Source organism: Tenrec ecaudatus, chromosome 3 (genome assembly GCF_050624435.1).
Source record: "Tenrec ecaudatus isolate mTenEca1 chromosome 3, mTenEca1.hap1, whole genome shotgun sequence".
In the NCBI taxonomy this organism is placed as follows: Eukaryota; Metazoa; Chordata; class Mammalia; order Afrosoricida; family Tenrecidae; genus Tenrec; species Tenrec ecaudatus.
The window spans coordinates 60,739,825-60,759,729 of NC_134532.1; the positions used below are offsets into that span (position 1 = coordinate 60,739,825).

Consider the following 19,905-nt stretch of genomic DNA (forward strand, 5'->3'; position numbering starts at 1 on the left):
CTACAATTAGTGTTTTTAGGGAAGGCTCGCGGGGTGTTTTTTGGTCCTTTGTCTCTTACGTCAAACTCTCTTGTGAGAAGAGATGTTGCCTTAAGGCAACATACATTGGTGGCATGAACAAACTAACATGGGCCAATCCTGTCCCACTCCAGGAAATGATTAAGCAGGGCAAGTGCAGCTCCACATGATTCAAAGGCCAGATTCAGCGATAAATGGGTTGGAGGGCATTTAGGTCATTCCAGACATATGGACTATTTCATCAGTTACTGAAACAACAACACAAAACCCCAAAATCTAACTTGGGCAGTGTGGGGTAAAAAAGAAAAATATAGTCAATAAAGGCTATTATAGACATTAGTTTTCATTTCCTTCCTTTGTTTAGAAGTGCTTCCAAATTACCTGCTAGAAGTATATAACACAGCCATATAAATTATATAATTCATTTTGAATCCTTCTCAGATTATTGAAAAATAAGTCCCTTAGCATAGTACATTTAGTGGTAAGTGATATATTAACACTATGATCTCATCTAGTGATGCAGAACTTGAGGAACTCAACCAATGTCTCAGTCTGAAATTGTCCAAACCTGCAAATAAGATGCAGTGATAATTATTAATGATTGGAATGCAAAAGTTGAAAACAAAGAGGAAGAAGCAAAAGTTGCAAAATATGGCTTTGTTGATAGAAATGATGCTGGAGATTGCATAATGGAATTTTGCACTTAATCACAATGACTTAGTCACAATGGCTTCTTAATCACAAAACCCTTTTTTGAACAACACAGTCCATTCACGTGGACTTTTCCAGAAAGAAGAATACCAGAAGTCAAATTAACTCCATCTGTGGGAAGAGATCAAGGAGAACTCAGCACTAGCTGCTAAACGGAGACCAGGGCTGACTTGGAACAGACGACCAAGTGCTTGAAGCTGAAGAAAGTGAAAACAAGTCCACGTCAACAGAGATGACCCACTGAACACTAGTGAGAGCAGACCCGATGAGGCGTGGGATGCCATCAAGAGCATCATACGTGAAGAAGCAAAAGATCACTAAAACGCCGAGTACAAGAAGGGAACTGCTCTAAAGCCACGTGTGAGGATTGCATAGCCCTTCTTAACATGAGTGAACTTTTGAATTGTATGTTAATTATGACAATAAAATGATTTTTTTAGAAGATGCAGTCAAAATGATGCAGTCAAAGAGCTGAACAGAAAATATCAAAGGGCAGCTCAAGAAGACAAAGAAAAATATGATGAAATGTACAAAGAACTGGAGTTAGAAAAACAAAAAGGAAGAATTTTAACCAAAAGAACTAAAGAAAACAAAACCAAGCCTTGAGCTGGACTTTAAAGATTCTATGTGGGAGGACTGGGCTTTCTACTCTTGTCAACAGTCAGTCTTGGAAACCCACAGGGGGCCACTATGAGTCAGCAATGACTTGCGAGCAGTGAGCTATGGGCTGAATATTGAATGATGCACCCAAAGGAAGCATACACAGGACTTTGTCTTGCTTGGATCCACAATCAATGCTCATGGAAGCAGCAGAGAATGCTTTACATTGGGTAAATACTGCCTAAGACCTCTTTAGTGTTGAAGAACAAGAGTGTCACTTTGAGGACTAAGGAATACCTGACCCAAGCCATCATATTTTCAATCATCTCATATGCATGTGAAAGTTGGACATTGAAGTAGAACGACCTAAGAAGAATCGGTGCATTTGAATGATGGTGCTGGCGAGGAATAATGAAAGTTCCATCGACTCCGAAAAGAACAAACAAATCTACCTTGGAAGAAGTGCAGGCAGAATGCTGAGGCAAGGATGCGACTTTGTCTCCTGTACTTTGGACATGTTGGGAGAGACCAGTTCTTGGAGAAGCACATCACGCTTGGTCGAGAGGACTGAAAGCGGAAGGGCATTGATGTGATGGACTGACAGTGACAGCAGCAATGTGCTCAGGCACAGAAACAATTGTGAGAATGCCACAGGACGGGGCAATGTTTTGTTCTGTTGTACATAGATATGAGTCAGAATTGATTCAATGACACCTAACATCACATCTATTTCTTTTTTTAAATTCATTTTTTTGGGGGCTCGTATAACTCTTATCACAAACCATAAATCCATCCATTTTGTCAAGCACATTTGTTGCCATCATCATTTTAAGAATATTTTTTCTACTTAAACCCTTGGTATCAGCTTCTCATTTTGTCCCCTCCCTCCCCCATGAACTCTTGATAATTTAGATTTATAATTTATAGATTATTCATGTCTTACACTGACCAATGTCACCCTTCATCCACTTTTCTGTTGTCCAGCCCCCTGGGAGGGGGTTACATGTAGATCATTGTGATCAGTTCCCCCTCCCCTTACCCTTCTGGTATGGCTCCTCTCAATATTGGTCCTGGGCTTTATCTGTCCTGGACTCCCTGTTTGCAGCTCTTATCTGTACCCGTGTACATGCTCTGGTCTAGCCAGATTTGTAAGGTAGAACTGGGGTCATGATAGGGGTAGGGTGGGACGGGAAGGAGGCATTCAAGAACTAGAAAGTTATATGTTTCATCCGGTGCCATACTACATCCGGACTGCCTGGTCATCTCCGCGACCTTGCTGTAAGGGGATGTCCGATTGCCTACAGATGGGCATTGGGACTCCACTCTGCACTCCTCCTCATTCATATTTTTTGTTCTGGGTCTTTGATATCTGACCCTATCAACACTTCACAATCACACAGGCTGGTGTGCTTCTTCCATGTATACTTTGTTGCTTCTCAGCTAGATGGCTGCTTATTTATCTTCAAACCTTTGAGACCCCAGACACTATATCTTTTGATAGCTGGGCACCATCAGCATTTTTTCACATTTGCTGTGCACCTGCTTTGTCTTCGGCTATCGTTTCAGGAAGGTGAGCATCATGATGGAATGCTAGGTTAATAGAACAAACTGTACTTGTGTTGAGGGAGTGCTTGAGGTAGAGGCCCAATGTCCATCTGACACCTTAATATTAAACCTGTAAATATATGTACATAGATTTCCCATTGTCACATATATATATATTTACATATGTACATGTCTGTATTTAGACCTCTATAAATATCCTTTGCCTCCTAGTTCTTTCCTCTATTTCCTTTTACTTTCCTCTTGCCCCACTATCATGTTCGGCCTTCATTTGGGTTTCAGTAATTCCTCTCAATTACATTGCCCTTGATCACGCTCTATCACGACTCTTACACCCTCGCCATTGATTTTGGATAACTTGTTCCCTTTAACACCCACTCCTTTCCCCTGCCTCCCCCTCTCCCATGTCCCCTGGAACCATTGGTCCCATCTTCTCCTCTGGATTTATCCTGCCTATCTTATCTAGACAGACATGCAGAGACAAAACAACAAAAAATACTAAGGACAAAAAAAGCCTATAAATAGTTCAATATCTGTTGGTTGACCTTTAGGAGTGTCTTCAGGTCTGGTAGGGCACCACACCCAGACCCAAAGTCTACTTTTGGTATTCCCTGGGGACTTCATTGCTTTGCTCCCCTTCCTGTTCTTTTGCATGCACTTAGTGTTTTGCCTCAGTGTGATGGGGTCAGATTGAGCACAATTCCCAGTGTCTCCAGTGTTGTCCCCCGTAGTGCTATGGGTCAGTGAGGGACATCAGTCTCATGGCGGTGCCAACCCTGTGAACCTCTCTGTGCATTGGCTGCTCTGAACAGGAATATTGTCCTCAGGGCTTAGTGGGCCAGGCTGTGCTCTCCACTCTTTCTCCCCCTTCATTTGCTCCTGTGTGCTCTGATCAGACATGTCCCTCTCCTTGAGCAACATTACATCTTACAAATACTGCAAAGATCAGAAAAAGCTCTTTGCCCACTCTACTCCCCGTGGAAAGGCAGAATTAACTCAGAATTAACTGTTGCCTTCATAGCAAAGGAATTATTTTGTTAATTTAAATTTAAGGAACACAAACTTTCTGGATATTTTCCTGAGAAATCAATAAATTTGATGCTATACACTACCACCTACGTACGCATTTTCCACCAAATAACCACTATTAAGGTTTTAAAAGCTATTTCCAAATACTTATTTGAGTGGTAGAGTCTTGAACTGTCAACTTAGTTGTTCTTAATATATGAATGAGACTAAAAACGTTCATGCCATGCTCTCATCTCTGAGCTATCCCTCATAAGCTGGCTTCTGCGGATGGCTTTACCAGCATCGCTCTACTCTGCTAAGCAAGCACCATGTTAATGTACGAACACTGTCCTGCTTTGACACATCAAAAAGGATGAAGACTGTTCCAGTTTATACTTTAATACAATGACATATACAGCAACAGGCAAGTGACATCTCAATACATTAAGCTGGAAACATAAATATTTACATATTTACAAGCACAGAGATCCTGCACCAAGGTTCATGGTTTTAGTCTATGTAGTCCAAGTCTTCTGGAATCCCAAAGTTTTTGTCAATTTTATTTTCTTCTAATCCAAATTTTCTTTTGGCCCAAGACTTTATTGCAAATACATTATCTGGAAAGAAAATACAGGAATATTTTTGAGAATTGAAAAGAATAAAAAAAACCTTTCAACTAGAACTATGACTTTGATGGCTCTTTTCCCTTTCTTCTGGAGTCTCCACAAGCCATCCAAGCAGTTACCTGTACTTTCAATATTACAGAGTGTGAAAATACTTAAAGAGGAGTTTGAACAAGTCGACAGCTCCTATCAGAAAATCCAGTAAGTTAGTTGCTCAAGCATATCTGATTTAAGAGTAATCTAGACTGGCTGATGCGGCAGCTCCGCCCCCCACCCCCACCTTACCCCCCTGAGGTCAGGCCTGTTACTCACAGAATTAAGAATCCCTCTTGCTCCAGAAAGGGGCATATTCTCTCCAGTGTGAGGTAGAAGGGCTGAGGAGGGAAGGGTGCTTCCTTCCTTAAGATCATGACAGAACGGAATTCTACCACTGAAAGAAGTGTTCTATCTAGTCGAAGGAACGTATCTCAGGGAAATAAATTGTGTGAAATACCACCCAGAACGTATTAAAAAAGTGAAGGGGGAAAAAAAAAAGAAAATCCAATCCAAATGCTTCAAACTGGGCCTAAGTAGCAAACAGGGAAGTGCTGAACCAACAAGCTCACAGGGGCTGCATACTGGGGTGTGGGAACAGGGGCACGTTTTCATTTTCTCTCAGTTTTACATTTCCTTTATGACCACACACCACCATTATAACAAAATGTCTCATACACACAGAAAAATAAGGGCAGAAGTTCTAATAGTTTGTCATAGAGTAGTTTATAAAATGCTAACTATATTATTACTGAAGTAAAGGGCTTAACACGGGCTCTTTCTGGAGTTAGATCACTCTTTTCTATAGTTTCTGCGTAAGTTTAATTCAAAGTGTGAAACGATAAATTTCTGTAATGACGTTCTTTAATCTACTGCATTAAATAGAACAGTGTTAGCAAAGTATCCCTACTCCTTTCAATAAGAGCCTCTGTCTTCAAATTTACACTAGAGGAAAATATCATTCATGTTTTACTAAATGGATGTAGTAAATTATTTAATATGGCTCTCTAGACATAGTATGTTACTCTCACCAAACGACCCTCATTTTCCTGATGGGTCTTGGGTAAGAAGGTGGTAGGAGAAACTAATATAATTGAATTACGAATGACTGTTAAGAGTTCACTGTGATCGCCACCTTGCTGGGTATAAAGTGAGCCATCTCAGAAGCAGGAAGTGGGGATCTCACTACAGGAAGAGAGGTGATCCAGGAGGTGAGTATATCCTTGGGGACCTGAGATTCATGTGCATTGAACTCCTTGATCCAGGAGACAGCTTTGATAGCAGAAAAGGATAGAGGCAGCAGCAGCAGCAACAGGCCATGCGACAGAGAGCAGTAGACGAAGAGGCTGGCTTGTGGAAAAGGGTGCCTCTGTGCACTTACTTGCGGCGCTGGGTTTGCTGACCCACAGAGCTGGCGCTGAGTGCCTCCGGGTCGAGGCTTATAGGGGAATAGCATGCCCTCTGACACTTGGTGGCAGCCCTCAGAGGATTTTGTAATAATGCCTGAGCAAGGAAGAGGTCAGACCAACTGGATGAGGATCCAAAAGAGGCCTGCCTGTGGGCATGGAGAGAACTGTCCTGCCTCAACACACATTTTTTTTTTTTTTGGAGTGAATTATTGACCGGAAAACTAAGTTTCTTCTTTAAAAAAAAAAAATCATTTTATTGGGGGCTTGGATAACTCATCACAATCCATTGTGTCAAGCACATTTGATTTGTTGCCATCATCATTCTCAAAACATTTTCTTTCTACTTGAGCCCTTGGTATCAACTCATTTTTCCCCTCCCTCCCCGCCCCCATCCCTCACAAACCTGATAATTTATAAGTTATTATTATTTTGTCATGTCTTACACTGTCCGACATCTCCCTTCAACCATTTTTCTGTTGTCCACCCCCTAGGAAGATCCTGAACATTTCTCACCTGTATTGTAACCTGTGAACTTCCCCAATAACCCCTGTAATTGTGGGCACTGGTTATGAGTTCTGTGTGGTCATTGCAATGAATTATCAAACCCAACAGAAAAGTAGAATGTGGGGCAAGTGGTGTACCCTGGAGGAATGGGTGGTGTTGGAATCGGGTTAAGAAGGACGGAGGGTGGAAGCATGTCTGACCCTCTGCCTTGGGGCAATCAACTTTGGGAACCAGAGGAAGACAGATGTGGCCTCAATGCTGTTTTTGAGCTAAACAATTTCAACATTATATGAAGGAGTTTTCAAAGGTTAATGTAAAAATGGAATGAAAGATACAGTGTTTCCCCAGGAGCTTTTTGAAGCCCCCTCATGTCTGCTAGAAAAAAATGAAGTATTATATGCATATAGCTTTCAGAATAGCTTTTATGGCTCCAGAGAGGGTTCTTTGAAATTCAGTAACAAATATAATTGAGTAAGTAGCAGTAAGCATAATACTTGGACAGAAGTGCCTTCAAACTTAGGTCAAGAGAGAAGATAATGATACACTATCTGACAGCTCCTCCAGGAAAGGATTCCTCAATTGGGTGAATTCAAAGATGGACAGACAAACAAATGCCTCCACACAAGAATGCCTAGAGGACCAATTCAAAGAAGATGGAATAAACTTTTTCTTTTTTTAACCCTCCTGGACACTCAATGTTGGCCTTCAAGACAGTGCTATCCAGAGAGTTGAAGTTTATTTCCTACTAGGTAGATGTTTGCTTGTTTTTTAAAATAAATGTATAGAGTAATTTTTCCAACAGCCTTAAGTCTGGAATAATTCTTATTAATTTATACAGTTGCACACTCAAAACACATAAAAGGATTACGATGAGTAGTACTAATTGTGATAAGTCAGTTTACCATTTGCCTTAACTATTGAAAAAAGATTTATGTAATTTGTTCAGTCACATTCATGAGATGTAAACATGAGCTTCTGGGTATATTGCTGTTCTGAGGAAATTCCTCTTATAAAATGTGATACTAAATTATTGAACAGAAAATATTCTCAATTCCACACATATTTTAAGGATTTAAAAAAGTAAACAGAAACCAAACCTTAACTAATAAACCATATGATAACAAGTTTCGGTTATAACTGCTGAGCTTCTTGGCTGGTTTGTTTGAAGGAAGGCAGGTTTTATGAGGTGTAATCGGCTGCAGCCTATCTTCGTGATGCTTCTGATAAGATGATCCTGTTGGGAGGGATACAGTCCATGGAGTAGGAAAGAGTATCCTCCAAAGAAATCTAGCTCTGTAACAGCTATTACTATTTTTCTAAAAATTACTTTCCTACATGGTTTTCAAAGTTCCAGGTTCTTTTTCGAAAGGCCAATAAAATAGAAAGAAAAAATAAGAAGCTGCTGGAAATGTATGATCAATTGGAAAATATGAAAGGATTTTTTGTTAAGAGGAGAAAAGGAAAAGGGAGTACTTGTTTATGTGTCTGCCCATGCGCAGGGAGGCTTATGCACTGTCCTCCCTCCTCAAAGGCTGTGAGGGACGTGCAACTGTTGACATGGAGCAGAGGACGACACAGGTTGAGAGAAGTTCAATAGGTCACATAGCAAACAAGAAGCACAACCTAGATTCTTTCAGAACTCAAGATCTTTCCTCTGTACCCACATGCTGCCTGTGTCTACTGTTTGCTGAGCTGCCCTCTGAGGACAGTTGGAAGTCGCCTCAAGCTGCTTGGCCTTGCTTTTAGCCTCAAAAATCCAGTTGCTTCCCTCCCTCCACAGCCCCCCACTCAATATTCTCTATTTCTTACACCCACATGATGCCTTTGTGTGTTTACTGGGCACAGATTTCATCATTCTGTTTTTTTATGCTAGTTTGCTATTTCCTTCTACCTCTAATCAAACATCACAATTTATGAAATAACTTTGTAATACATAAGACTGCAATTGTATAGGATTCAAAGGCCAATTATCTTGATTTTTGCTGGCATATTTAATTCTAAAATAGTTGTGGCGAAAAGAACCTTAAACTTCTTGTCAAGTCTGGCTACCTGGACAGGGAGTGAGGAAGCCTGGCTTAAACCTCCCTTCTTGCGGTGACGGATCATCTCCGGGTGCCGAGGGCACTTGAGCGTTGCATCGCTGACCAGTGCCGTCTTATCCCTTCTCTCCCAGGGACACTGAGTGAACATGAGTCACACATATGAAGGCATGCTAGCCTCTCACCAGGACTGGGAAGTGCAATGGCCATTACATCATCATCAATGCAGGAAAAGTATCAGTGTAATTTTCTGGCAGGTTTGAATATTACTTCTATGGCTTACAAGGAATTCACAGCAATCTTAAATTTCTCTTGAGCTTGAAGGCACTGTGCAGTGAATGTCTTAAAGCTACCTCTGGTGCAGCTGAGAGTGTGAATTCATAACAGTGACATTAATACAAGCGTTCAGAGAACCCGGCATCAAGTAGTAGTGAAGAGTTCAGGCTCTGGAAGGAGAGAAGTGGCATTCTACTTATTTACTCTTCATTCGCTACCTGCTCTGTGACCTAGGCCAAGTAATTCACCTTTCAGGGACTCAGTTTCACCTTTAACAAAAGGTTTATGGAGTGTGTCATTTTGATTTCTTTAACAAAATTTATAGAAATCATTTACATTTACCTCCTATCATTTATGCTCACTTCTATTTCATGATACATATATATTCAAATTCACTTTCTTCTAAGCCTTCTAATCTCAAACTTTTGTGTTATACACATCTCTACAAATAAAGACAGCCTCAGGTTGATGTGAATGTAAACTGAATGTAAATTGAGTATTAATCTCAGGGAAGAGATGAGCCTGTCAGGGTGCGATGTAGCAACAATGAAACATACAACTTTTCTCTAGTTCCTAAATGCTTCCTCCTCCCCCACTATCATGATCCCAATTCTACCTTACAAATCTGGCTAGACCAGAGGATGTACATTGGTGCAGATAGGAACTGCAAACAGGGAATCCAGGGTGGATGATCCCTTCAGGACCAGTGGTGAGAGTGGCAATACTGGGAGGGTAGAGGGAAGATGGATTGGAAAGGGGGAACCAATTACAAGGATCTACATGTGACCTCCTCCCTGGGGGACGGACAACAGAAAAGTGGGTGAAAGGAGATGTCAGACAGGGCAAGATATGACAAAATAATAATTTATAAATTATCAAGGGTTCATGAGGGAGGGTAGGCGGGGAGGGAGGGGAAAAATAAGGAGCTGATGCCAGGGACTTAAGTGGAGAGCAAATGTTTTGAGATGATGAGGGCAACAAATGTACAAATGTGCTTTAAACAATTGATGTATATATGGATTGTGATAAGAGTTGTATGAGCCCCTAACAGAACTATTAAAAAAAGAGAAAGTAAACATCAAATGTAAAGACAAACAATGCAGCAGACTGTCGTACCAAGCGACCTTTATGATACGTCAAATCCAGTTATCTCAAATGTATAATGCTAGATATGATAAATTTTAGTGTCAGTCTTATTTATAAGTTAATAATATTCAATTACATTGCTTTTAAATAAGTTTTTTTTTTAATGTGCAGTTTCGTTCATGTGTCAATTTGATGTGTGCCTGTAGGGATCGGTATATAAGAAATGTCTGTAAACCTACTGTTCAAATCAAGGATTACAATATTTTTCTTTCAACATGGCTGTGGTGCAACACTGAGGATGCGATGCCCCTTCTTGACTAGCCACCCATTAGTGCACCTGCCATACAGTTGGCCCTGCAAACTGTTAGCTATTATTTTATTCACAACAAGCCCACAAAACTTTTAAAGATGCATTTTGAGTGACAGTGCATGCAGTTTTAATGACTAGCCAAGTGATTTCCCTTGGCAAAAGTTACACAAAATTAAACTTGAAGCAATCTATTGATTTGATAAAAATATGCTACACCTTACAAAATAAGTCATTAATATTAAAAAAAAACCATTGTGATTGTGTAACTCATTTTACAGGTGATTTAACCATGGTGTGTGTGTGTGCGTGTGTGCGTGCGCGTGCTCTAAGATTGATGTAGTGGTGACTGTACAGTGCCCCTTGAATGACTGAACTACTGAATTGTATTATATGTGAATTATGTGCCAATAAAACGCTTAAATGATTTTTTAAAACCATTTTTGATTCCATTTAATTTACAAAAACAATAAATTCATGCATTTTCAGAAATGTCCTAGGAAAAGGTGGGGTACAGGATTTCACTATAGTCGATCATGGCCATGTTAATACATACCAGTCCATCTGTTAGCTGCTTCTTTGGCTACTATATTTGCTTGACCTGCGGAATTTGGAAAAACAATAAAATAAATATATATACACACATATAAATACATCTAATTTATCTGTACTTTCTTATATGAACCAAAGGTTATGCAAATAAAATGTACAGAATAAGAGCTTATAAGTTGTGACAAAAATAGCATCTCATAAACCTGCCCAGATACCCAAGGAAATTTTTAATTTGTTATAGCTATAACACGAATAAATTTCCCTTTTCTAAATGTCAATGATTATTGCATTTGTTCTTTTAAAGATATAAGTTTAAATGAGATGTTGCTCAAACAAGAAGCTTGACTTATGAAAAGCTGTAATGGGATGTAAATGAACTCACCCTCTAGGAGGAACTATGTCGCGTTATATTTAATCAGACACCTTGATATTCAATCTACTATGCTTTCCAACTTAGCTTATACAGCATATAATGTGCATGAACACCCGATCAAGTATTACTTAAAATGATGGCACTGATTTATAAGTACAATATTTTACCTGCCCAAAAGCTCACATTTTTTAGTGTAGTCACAGGGCTGTACAACCATCAACATTACCTAACTCAAAATATTTTCATCATCCCCCCACAAAGAAGCACCACATCCATTAGCAGGAGTTTCCCATGCCTTGGCTCCCAGCCCCTGATAACCACTCATCTATTTTATGTCTCTGAGCAATGGCCTACTCTGGACATTTCATGTTAATGGAATCATACACAAGTGGGCTCTTGTGTCAGCTCTTTTTCCTTTTCCACCATGTTTTTGAGAATTTATCAGTGCTGTGGCAAGCATTATTATTGCCTTCTTTTTACGGCTGGGTAATATTCCACTGTATGGCTATAGCACATTTGTATAATTAATCAGGTGGGTCATTTTCAGTTTTTGTCTAATCTGAATAATGATGTTATAAACAAGGTTTTGTGAACCTTTTTTTCCCCAATTTTCTTAGGTATGCACTTAGGAATAGATTTCTTTTTTCCCTCAGCAGTTTTATTAGCATATAATTCACACACCATACAATTTAATAGATCAATCACATCAAGAAGAATTGTACAATCATTACAATTAGTTTGAGAACATTTTCATTCTTGTATTGATCATTATTAGCTCCCCATTTCCCCCTGCCATACCCCCAAAGAACCATTAATTCAGTTACTGTCTCTGTAGGTTTACCTATCCTAGATTTCACATATATATATTAAAAAAAAACACTAAAACAAACAAACTTACAACAATAAAAAAGTAAAACAAAATCTCAATTGGAAAGAAAGCAGAAAATACTAAAAACTAGAACAAATTAATGGAGATCAAAAGAGTTCTGAAAAAGTTGATGACAATTTTGCCAATGTTTTGCTGTATTAATGGAGGGGTGAATTTTTAGGTCCATATTCTGCCATTTTGAAAATGTATTGGCATTTATTTTACAGAAAATTTCTAATATATTTCTAAGACCATTTATTCTTGTGGTGACTTAATTCTATCACATTTTGTTTTATCTTGTCTCATTCAAATAACTCTTAGAGTAGCTAAAATTATAATTTATTTAAACATACTTTATTGCTTTCACTTTTGGGGTGTTTATAATTAATGTTGCTAGTTCTTACTCAGTGCTATTATTAAACTGGATGGATGAAGTCTTTCCTGCAGTTAGTGAGAAATAAGTAGAAGCAGGAGAAAATGCCTTTGTGACTATGTAACGGTCGGTTGTGCAACGCTTCTGTCAAGAGATAAAATGTGTTCCACAATCACCAATGACATATTCAAGGTGACATACTTGTCAAAAGTACTGTTAATTCAGAAAAGGACACGGAATGGCACCATCTGAAATTACATGCCTGAAATACAAAGTTTTCCCATGTCATAAATCAACCTGGCATCATTTCCTATCCATGTTAATTTCCTGTATCTTACAATGATCCATTGGCGTAAGATGACCATCAGTGAAGAAGAGCGCAGTTAAGCGAGCCTCAGCATTCCCATGTGAATGAAGGCTGTATGTAAAAGTGGTAGGTCCTAAACGGAGATGAGGTCAGCCAGGGCCAACTGCCTGGGGAAGGAGCTGTAGCAATATGCCACAGGGACCCCAAGATGGACAAGGAGAGTACCTAGAGTAGAAGTCCTGGTGGGGTATGGTTAAAAGATGCAGGCCCTAGACAAAACAGGAGATGATGCAGGCACATAAAGAATGGGGCTCCAAGGTAAAATCCAAGCTCTATCTAGACTGAAATGAAGCAGGAATACAGAGCCAATCGAGAGATACACATGAGGTTGGAGGATTTTGTGGCTGTGTCTGAAAGTAAGGCAGCCTAAGAGTGAGATAAGAGTAAGGAAACTGCCCTTGAAGTTCTTTCATGAGATGTTGCTCAGAACATGTGAAGTCCTCTTTACAAGCAGTCTGCTTCCTGTTGAAAATGAATCTTGAGCAGGTATAGTTTTGGAGTGCATTAACTACTTTGTATCCCACTGCTTTGATGCATTTGTGTTCCCTGAGGGACATTTGATAGTAGTTAAAATTATAAGACAATAAAATAGGTAATGTTGTAGTTGAAGGTTAGAACTTTCTTCCTAGGATAATTAAAAACGAATCTGTAGATACCGTGAAAGAGCTGACCTAAAACACCAGAACTTACTGTCAGGGACCTGTGATTATCCTACAGGACAGAGGAGAACTGCTCCTTGGGGTTTCTAAGAAAGATCTGCAAATTTTTATGGGCGCAGATGCCTCATCTTTCTCTGACAGAGTGACTAGTGAGTCTGAATTGCTGACCATGCAGTTGGCAGCCCAATGCATAACTCACTACACCACTAGGGTTCCTTCCGAACAAGCCAAAGTATCCAGTAAATACTTAATTTACAGAGAATGACTGGCTGAGAGGGTTCTTCTGCCTCCAGCTCTCCTTGAAAATCACTTAGCAACCAGTTGACACCACTGGCCAGGCTGTGCACTACATTTGCATGACAAAAGGTACCTAGAATTGTGTAAGGGAGAACCTCTAAAACTGGAGGTCCTCCCAAATTAAGTTTCATGCTTACACAGATGAACTGTTGGAAACAAAAATAAAATTATAAACTGTACACAATAGGACAATGTATCCTAAAGTACAATTAAATTATTCTCAGGCTCTTTGAAAGTACAAATTTATTTGTTTATTTAATTTCCAAAGCTTTCAATCACATATTTAATCCCAGTTTTCCTAAAAGTTTCACTTGATAAAGCGCTCTTAACAAGAGACAGGCAAAGACAAAATTTTGTGAAGAAATGTTCTGCATATTTTCCCAAACAATTAAACACCATATCTACTCGAGTATAAGCCAACCGATTATCAGTCAAGGCACCTAATTTTACCACAAAAACTGCATTAAAAATGTGCGGGGGAAAAAACGAAACCTCTGCTTATACTTGAATATATACGGTATGGATCTTTCTTATTAATGTTTTAATTTCCACAACTATTGAAATATTCTTTATATAAACATATAATAACTATTCAAGATAAAGCTGTGTACACTCTGCTTTAAAAGAATGGGAATAAAAAATAAATTATATTTCTATAAGGCAAGCCAACATAAAGACTGATTTTTTGAGACTTCTGATATTTTTGGTAACAATTATCCCAGAAAGCCACAGTGATGGATTTTTTCTAGAGGTGTGGCACACTTGGTGCCAGTGCAGCTCGAAGTCAGACTTCCAGTTTGCCGACTGTGAGAATTAATTTAACGATCAACTCGGCTAGGGCCATGTTGCCAGTTGTTTGGTCAAGCACTCACCTAGATGAGGGCAGCCCTGGAGGTGTAGGGGGTTACACACTGAACTTCATACTAAAAGGCTGGCTGTTCAAAACCAGCCGCTGTGCGGCAGAAAGATAAGGAAAAGATGAGGCTTTCTATTCCCATAAAGAATTATAGTCTTAGAAACTTAGGTGGTTAACATTTTAATAAGTTGACCTAAGGTAAAGCAGATTAACCTTCATAATGTGGTTGAGTCTCAACCAATCAGTTGAAAGCCTAAGAACAAAGGGAGAATTCTGCTTCCAAACTATAAATGATTAAAACCAAAAAACCAAACCAATTGTCATTAACTACATTCCAACTCATACCATATAGGACAGGGTAAAACTGTCCCTATGGGTTTCTGGACTATAACTCTTTACGGGAGTAGAAATCCTCGTTTTTCTCCTGTGGAGAGGCTGGTGGTTTCAAACTGTGAACCTTGCAGTTAGCAGCCCAACTTATAACCACTATGTTAAGGCTCCTGGCTACAAATATACATTCTACTAGAATTCCTCTTTCTCCTTTCAGTGACTGACTAGGCCTTGTGGGACACAAGACTACCAGGATCTCCAACCTTTCACCTGACCTACATGCTTGTCAGTTCCCACAATCAAGTCAGCATATGCATACACACACACACACACACACACATCCTGACACAGGCAAGGAGTGCACACACACACGTTTTATGTATATACATATATTATCACTTACAACATGGTTAGGTTACAAAGACCATAAAGCTAAAATTGATGTTATTTGAATATGACAGTTGATTGTAACAGATCATAAAATGGAGGGTTGATTAAATTGTTATCTCTCCCCTATGCAACACATGTGTTCACAAAATAACACTGACAAAGAGCAGGACTTCCCACCTATAATGCGGTTTAATTATTTTCTTTTTTTTTTTGGAGACATGAAGGTATTTATTCAGCCCAGGTGGGCACAATTAGGGAATGATCCTGCTGATCAGGCACATGAAATTCGCCCCAAGTTTGTCCTGATGGACCTGCACTATACTAGGCTGCTCACTGCAGCCCTCCCTCCCTCATAGATCCACTCAGGTTGGAAAGAACCTCCCTCTCCTCCCCTACTTCCCACAGCTGCTCCACGGGTCCCGCAGCTGCTTGTTTGGGCTGCTTCTTGGGCATTTTAGGTGGGTCTGGACAGGATTCCCACATGCAGGACTGACAGCCAACCTGGTGGTTTGGTTTCCTGGTAGTTATGGGCACTGTTAGTAGAGATGGGGGTCACAGAAAGAGGGAAGGACTGGAAATGGAAAAAAAGCACAATATTGGCATTGCTACTCAATTCAAGCGCACATTTTCAAGTTTCCTGAGTGCAGGGCAATTCAAAGTCCATCAAAGGGTTGTCTCTAGCTGTGTAATTATTTTCTTTACTTTGGTTTTTGCACTTTTGATCTATTACAATTCTCTCATTATATTTTTGGAGTTGTCTCTCACTTCCTCTTCCAGTTCAGTACCACCATCCTGAGCATACCCATGCCGCAGGCCAAAACAACTTAGTCCTTTAGATCTCAGCACACCCACTCTAACAAGCTCCCCCACCCACGTTGCCACGGTAACATAAATTAGCAGACACATGAGATTTTTGTCTCTTTTACCCCTTGCTTCCCTGCACATCCACCTATTTGCAACTTTTTCCTTGTGAAATATTTCAGTGGAAATCAGAAAAAAAGAGAAATATTTCAGTGGAATTTACTAATTCTGATTACCCTTCTTAAAATGCATTTTCCCATTATTTTTACAAATTTGCCAGCCTATGCAGACAACCATTTGTTACTATTATTGCTTTTATTTGATCTGCCCCTCACAACTTCATCTTTGCCCACCTCTTTCCTTTTCTCCACCATATATTTTTCTAGCTCATATTAGACCTCTACTATCTTAATAAACAGAAACAGCAGTCATAGTAAATAACAAACAAACAACTGAAAGTTACCCAAGTCCAATAAAGTACTCTAAAGAAGAGGCCACGAAACAATCAGATACCAAATTCAGAAGAATGATATTCAGATCCTTTCAAGAAATGTGGGGAACACTCATGAGGAACGGAACAATTGAAGAAATTGAAAAACAAATTCTTAAACCGAAAGGAACCCAAAAGAACAAACGATAAGGTAGCAGAATCAGGCAACATAGTAAAAGACCCGAGGAACAGAATGGAAGGAGAGGCAAAGTGAGTCCGTGAGCTAGAAGACAATCACTCCAACAACTGATGATAAAAATAATAAAAAACAACAACAAAAATGAAGGATCAGAAGAAAACCTGAGAATGATGTGGGCCACTATCAAGAGAAACCCTTGTTGGGATCCTGGAACAAGTAGAAACAAAAAGGTCTACAGAGAAAATTGTATGAGAAACCAAGAAAATTTCCTCAACATTCCAAAGGAGAAAAAATAATGATTCAAAAAGCTGAGAGAACTCCAAAGAGAATAGATTCCCCAAAGAAAAACATAACATACTGTAATTAAACGATTCAATTAGAAGGAAAATGAATCCTGAGAGCACCTAGAAAAAAATGAACAGTCACCTACAAAGGAAAACTGTTAAGGATAAGCTCAGACGCCTCAGTAGGAACTATGAAGGCAAGAAGACAACGGAGTGACAAAATTCTGAAAGAAGAAACCTGTCAACCAAGAATTTATATCCAGCAAAATTATCCCTTAAATACAGGGAGAAATAAAGATACATTCAGAAAAAGAAAAACTAAAGGAGCTCAGATAAACACGACGATCATTATAAGTCATTACTTAATGCAAACAGAATAAGGGAATACTGCTTGGTTTAAAATCAGGAAGATGTGCATCATGGTCGTATCCTCTCACGTAATTATTCAATCTGTATGCTGAGTAAATAAGAGAAGCTGGTTACATGAAGAATACAGCATCTGGAGTGGAGGAAAGCTTATTAACCATCTTCAACAAGCAGATAACAAAAACTTGCTTGCTGAAAGTGAGAAGAATTGAAGCCCTTGCTAATGATCAAAGATTCCAGCCTTCAGTATGGATTGCCCCTCAATGTAAAGACCCAAATCCTCACAACTGGACCATAGGTAACACCGTGAAAAATGTAGAAAAGTTTGAAGTCATCAAGGATTGTCTTGCTTGGATCCACAATCAATGCTCATGGAACCATCTGTCAAGAGATCAAAAATGAGTCGCACTAAGCAAATATGCTGCACAAGACTTCTTTAGAGTGTTGAAAAGCAGAGCGTTTACTTTGAAGACTAAGGTTTTTGTGATAGTTAGGTTTTCTTGTGCCAACATGGCACCTGTAAGAAGATACGGATGGAGTTTAGCCTGTTAATGAAGTCACAGATTGATGATCGCCCTTGGGGGTGTGACTGGGATATATATGTCCTCTTTGGAGGACAGCCTCTCTTTCTCTCCTTGATGGCTGGACCAGAACACTGCTTAATGTAGCTGCCCTGTATCATCATGTGTACTGTGCCACCTAGCTGAGCCATCTGTGGACTGCATTGCTGTGCTGTTCCATGCCGTGGCACTGCTTCACCTCGCCGTGTCTGCTGTCTGTGGGTAGACTCAGCTTGTCTTCCCACCACTCGAGATGCTGCACCTCCATCCAATCACCTCAGATTGCTACACCACGAGGATGCACTGAGACCTGCTTTGTCAAGGCGCACTACTGGCTTCTGCTACACCTCACAGCCTCATCTTCCTACTGTCTGCTTTGTTGGCCTTAGGCTAGTGACTGCATGTGCTGGAAAGACCTGGCCCATGAACGTGAGTTGGACTGAGCTCCCTGTACTGCGGTGTGGACAAATTTCCCATTATATTCCTTTTCGCTCTTATCTGTTATCTATCTATCAATCATTGTAAGTGTCCTGGTTTTGCCTCTCTAGACAACTCTAATACAGTATGCCTGACCCAAGCGATGGCATTTTCAATCACTTCATACGCATTTACAAGTTGAACAGTGAACAAAGAAAACTGAAAAAGAATCAATGCATTTGAATTATGGTGCTGACAGTTTAGTGCCACGGTCTGCCAAAAGAACAAACAAGTCTGTCTCGGAAGAACTATGGCCAGAGTTTTTCTTAGAGGCAAGGATGGCATGACTTTGTCTTCCATACTTTGGACATGTTGTCAGGAGAGACCGGCAAGAGAAGGACGTCATGCTTGGTAGAGGGGTAATGGTAAAGAGGAAGGCCTTCAATGAGACGGATTGAGAGTGGCTACAACACTGGACTCAAATATAAGAACAACTGTGAAGATGGCGCAGGACCAGGCAGTGTTTTGTTCTGTCATGCACAGGGTTGCTATGGATCAGAATAGTGCCATATTGGCTGCAAATCCTGGAAGCACCTGGCATCTGACCTACTTGGATTAATTTGCTTCTTCAGTCATAAGGCTGACAAGCTTGGATTCATTTGTCTTGGAAACCTCAAGTTTGTTGTCATCCTGCTGACCTTGGGCTCAACAGCCCTTGCAGTTACGTGAGTCAAGAGAAGCCTCCAGCCCAACATCTGACTCAGGGACTTAGAACTGGCCCAATTCTACAACCGCGTGAGACATTTTTCTTGGCCTAAATTACTCTGCATACATACATATATTCACTGCTTTTATTTTTCTACAAAACCCAGCTGGAGACACCTACCTACTTTCTCTGTTTTTGAAATGCTCATATTTTCCAGGTTTCCACTGTCAATATTTGAAGTCATCCTTCAATAGGAGTGATGATATAATACTTTCCCATCATGCTGCAACATCAAAGTTAGAACAGACCCCAAACACTCCTTAACTGGCTTTATTTTCTCATATACTAGTACCTGGAGAATGGTTACCAGGCAGCTAGAAGTATAAAGGCTCTATCATCATCAAAGTTTAAACCACCAAACTGTGGTACAAACTTACGTATTTCTTCCACAACTTGTGGGTCACATTCTCTGTATTTTTCTACTTCTGCCTTTAGCTGATTCCGTTGGTCCTGAAGTGAGGAAAGTTCCTTTGCTAGCATGGTTCGTTCTTCCTGCATTCAAAACATTTTTATATATACTTAAGGCAAATAAAACGCCATATTTTATGAGGTAATATATTTGATAAATACATTCTGAATCTCATGTCTCATGCATAACATATGCATTAGGATTCTGACATTAATATTATATAGAACCAGTTACTGTTGATTGGATTTCAACTTGTGGTGGCCTCAAATATCTGACTAGATTTTCTGAAATCTTAAGCATATTTTATATACATGAATTGGAATTAAGTAGCATGAAATGTTCATAAACAGATGTAAGGTTACTGAATATATCTGGATGAACTCTGAAACGACCAGGCTATATTATCAGGGCTTGAGAAGGTAAGGGAATTT

At 39.7% G+C, this 19,905-nt stretch overlaps 1 protein-coding gene across 2 annotated transcripts in view; it reads right to left on the minus strand.

Annotated features, from left to right (window-relative positions):
- Nucleotides 1–4,301: 4,301 nt before the first annotated feature.
- Nucleotides 4,302–19,905, minus strand: part of MND1 (meiotic nuclear divisions 1) — a 69,421-nt gene continuing 53,817 nt past the window's right edge. Inside the window, exons 6-8 of one of the 2 annotated variants that reach the window (XM_075544794.1) lie at nucleotides 19,443–19,557; nucleotides 10,734–10,778; nucleotides 4,302–4,517 (exon numbers count right to left, since the gene is read on the minus strand). In XM_075544794.1, coding sequence (XP_075400909.1) covers nucleotides 4,411–4,517; nucleotides 10,734–10,778; nucleotides 19,443–19,557 — 267 coding nt within the window. In that variant the 3' untranslated portion in view covers nucleotides 4,302–4,410. The remainder of the gene's footprint in view (nucleotides 4,518–10,733; nucleotides 10,779–19,442; nucleotides 19,558–19,905) is intronic. The other variant, XM_075544795.1, reaches the window with a different exon arrangement.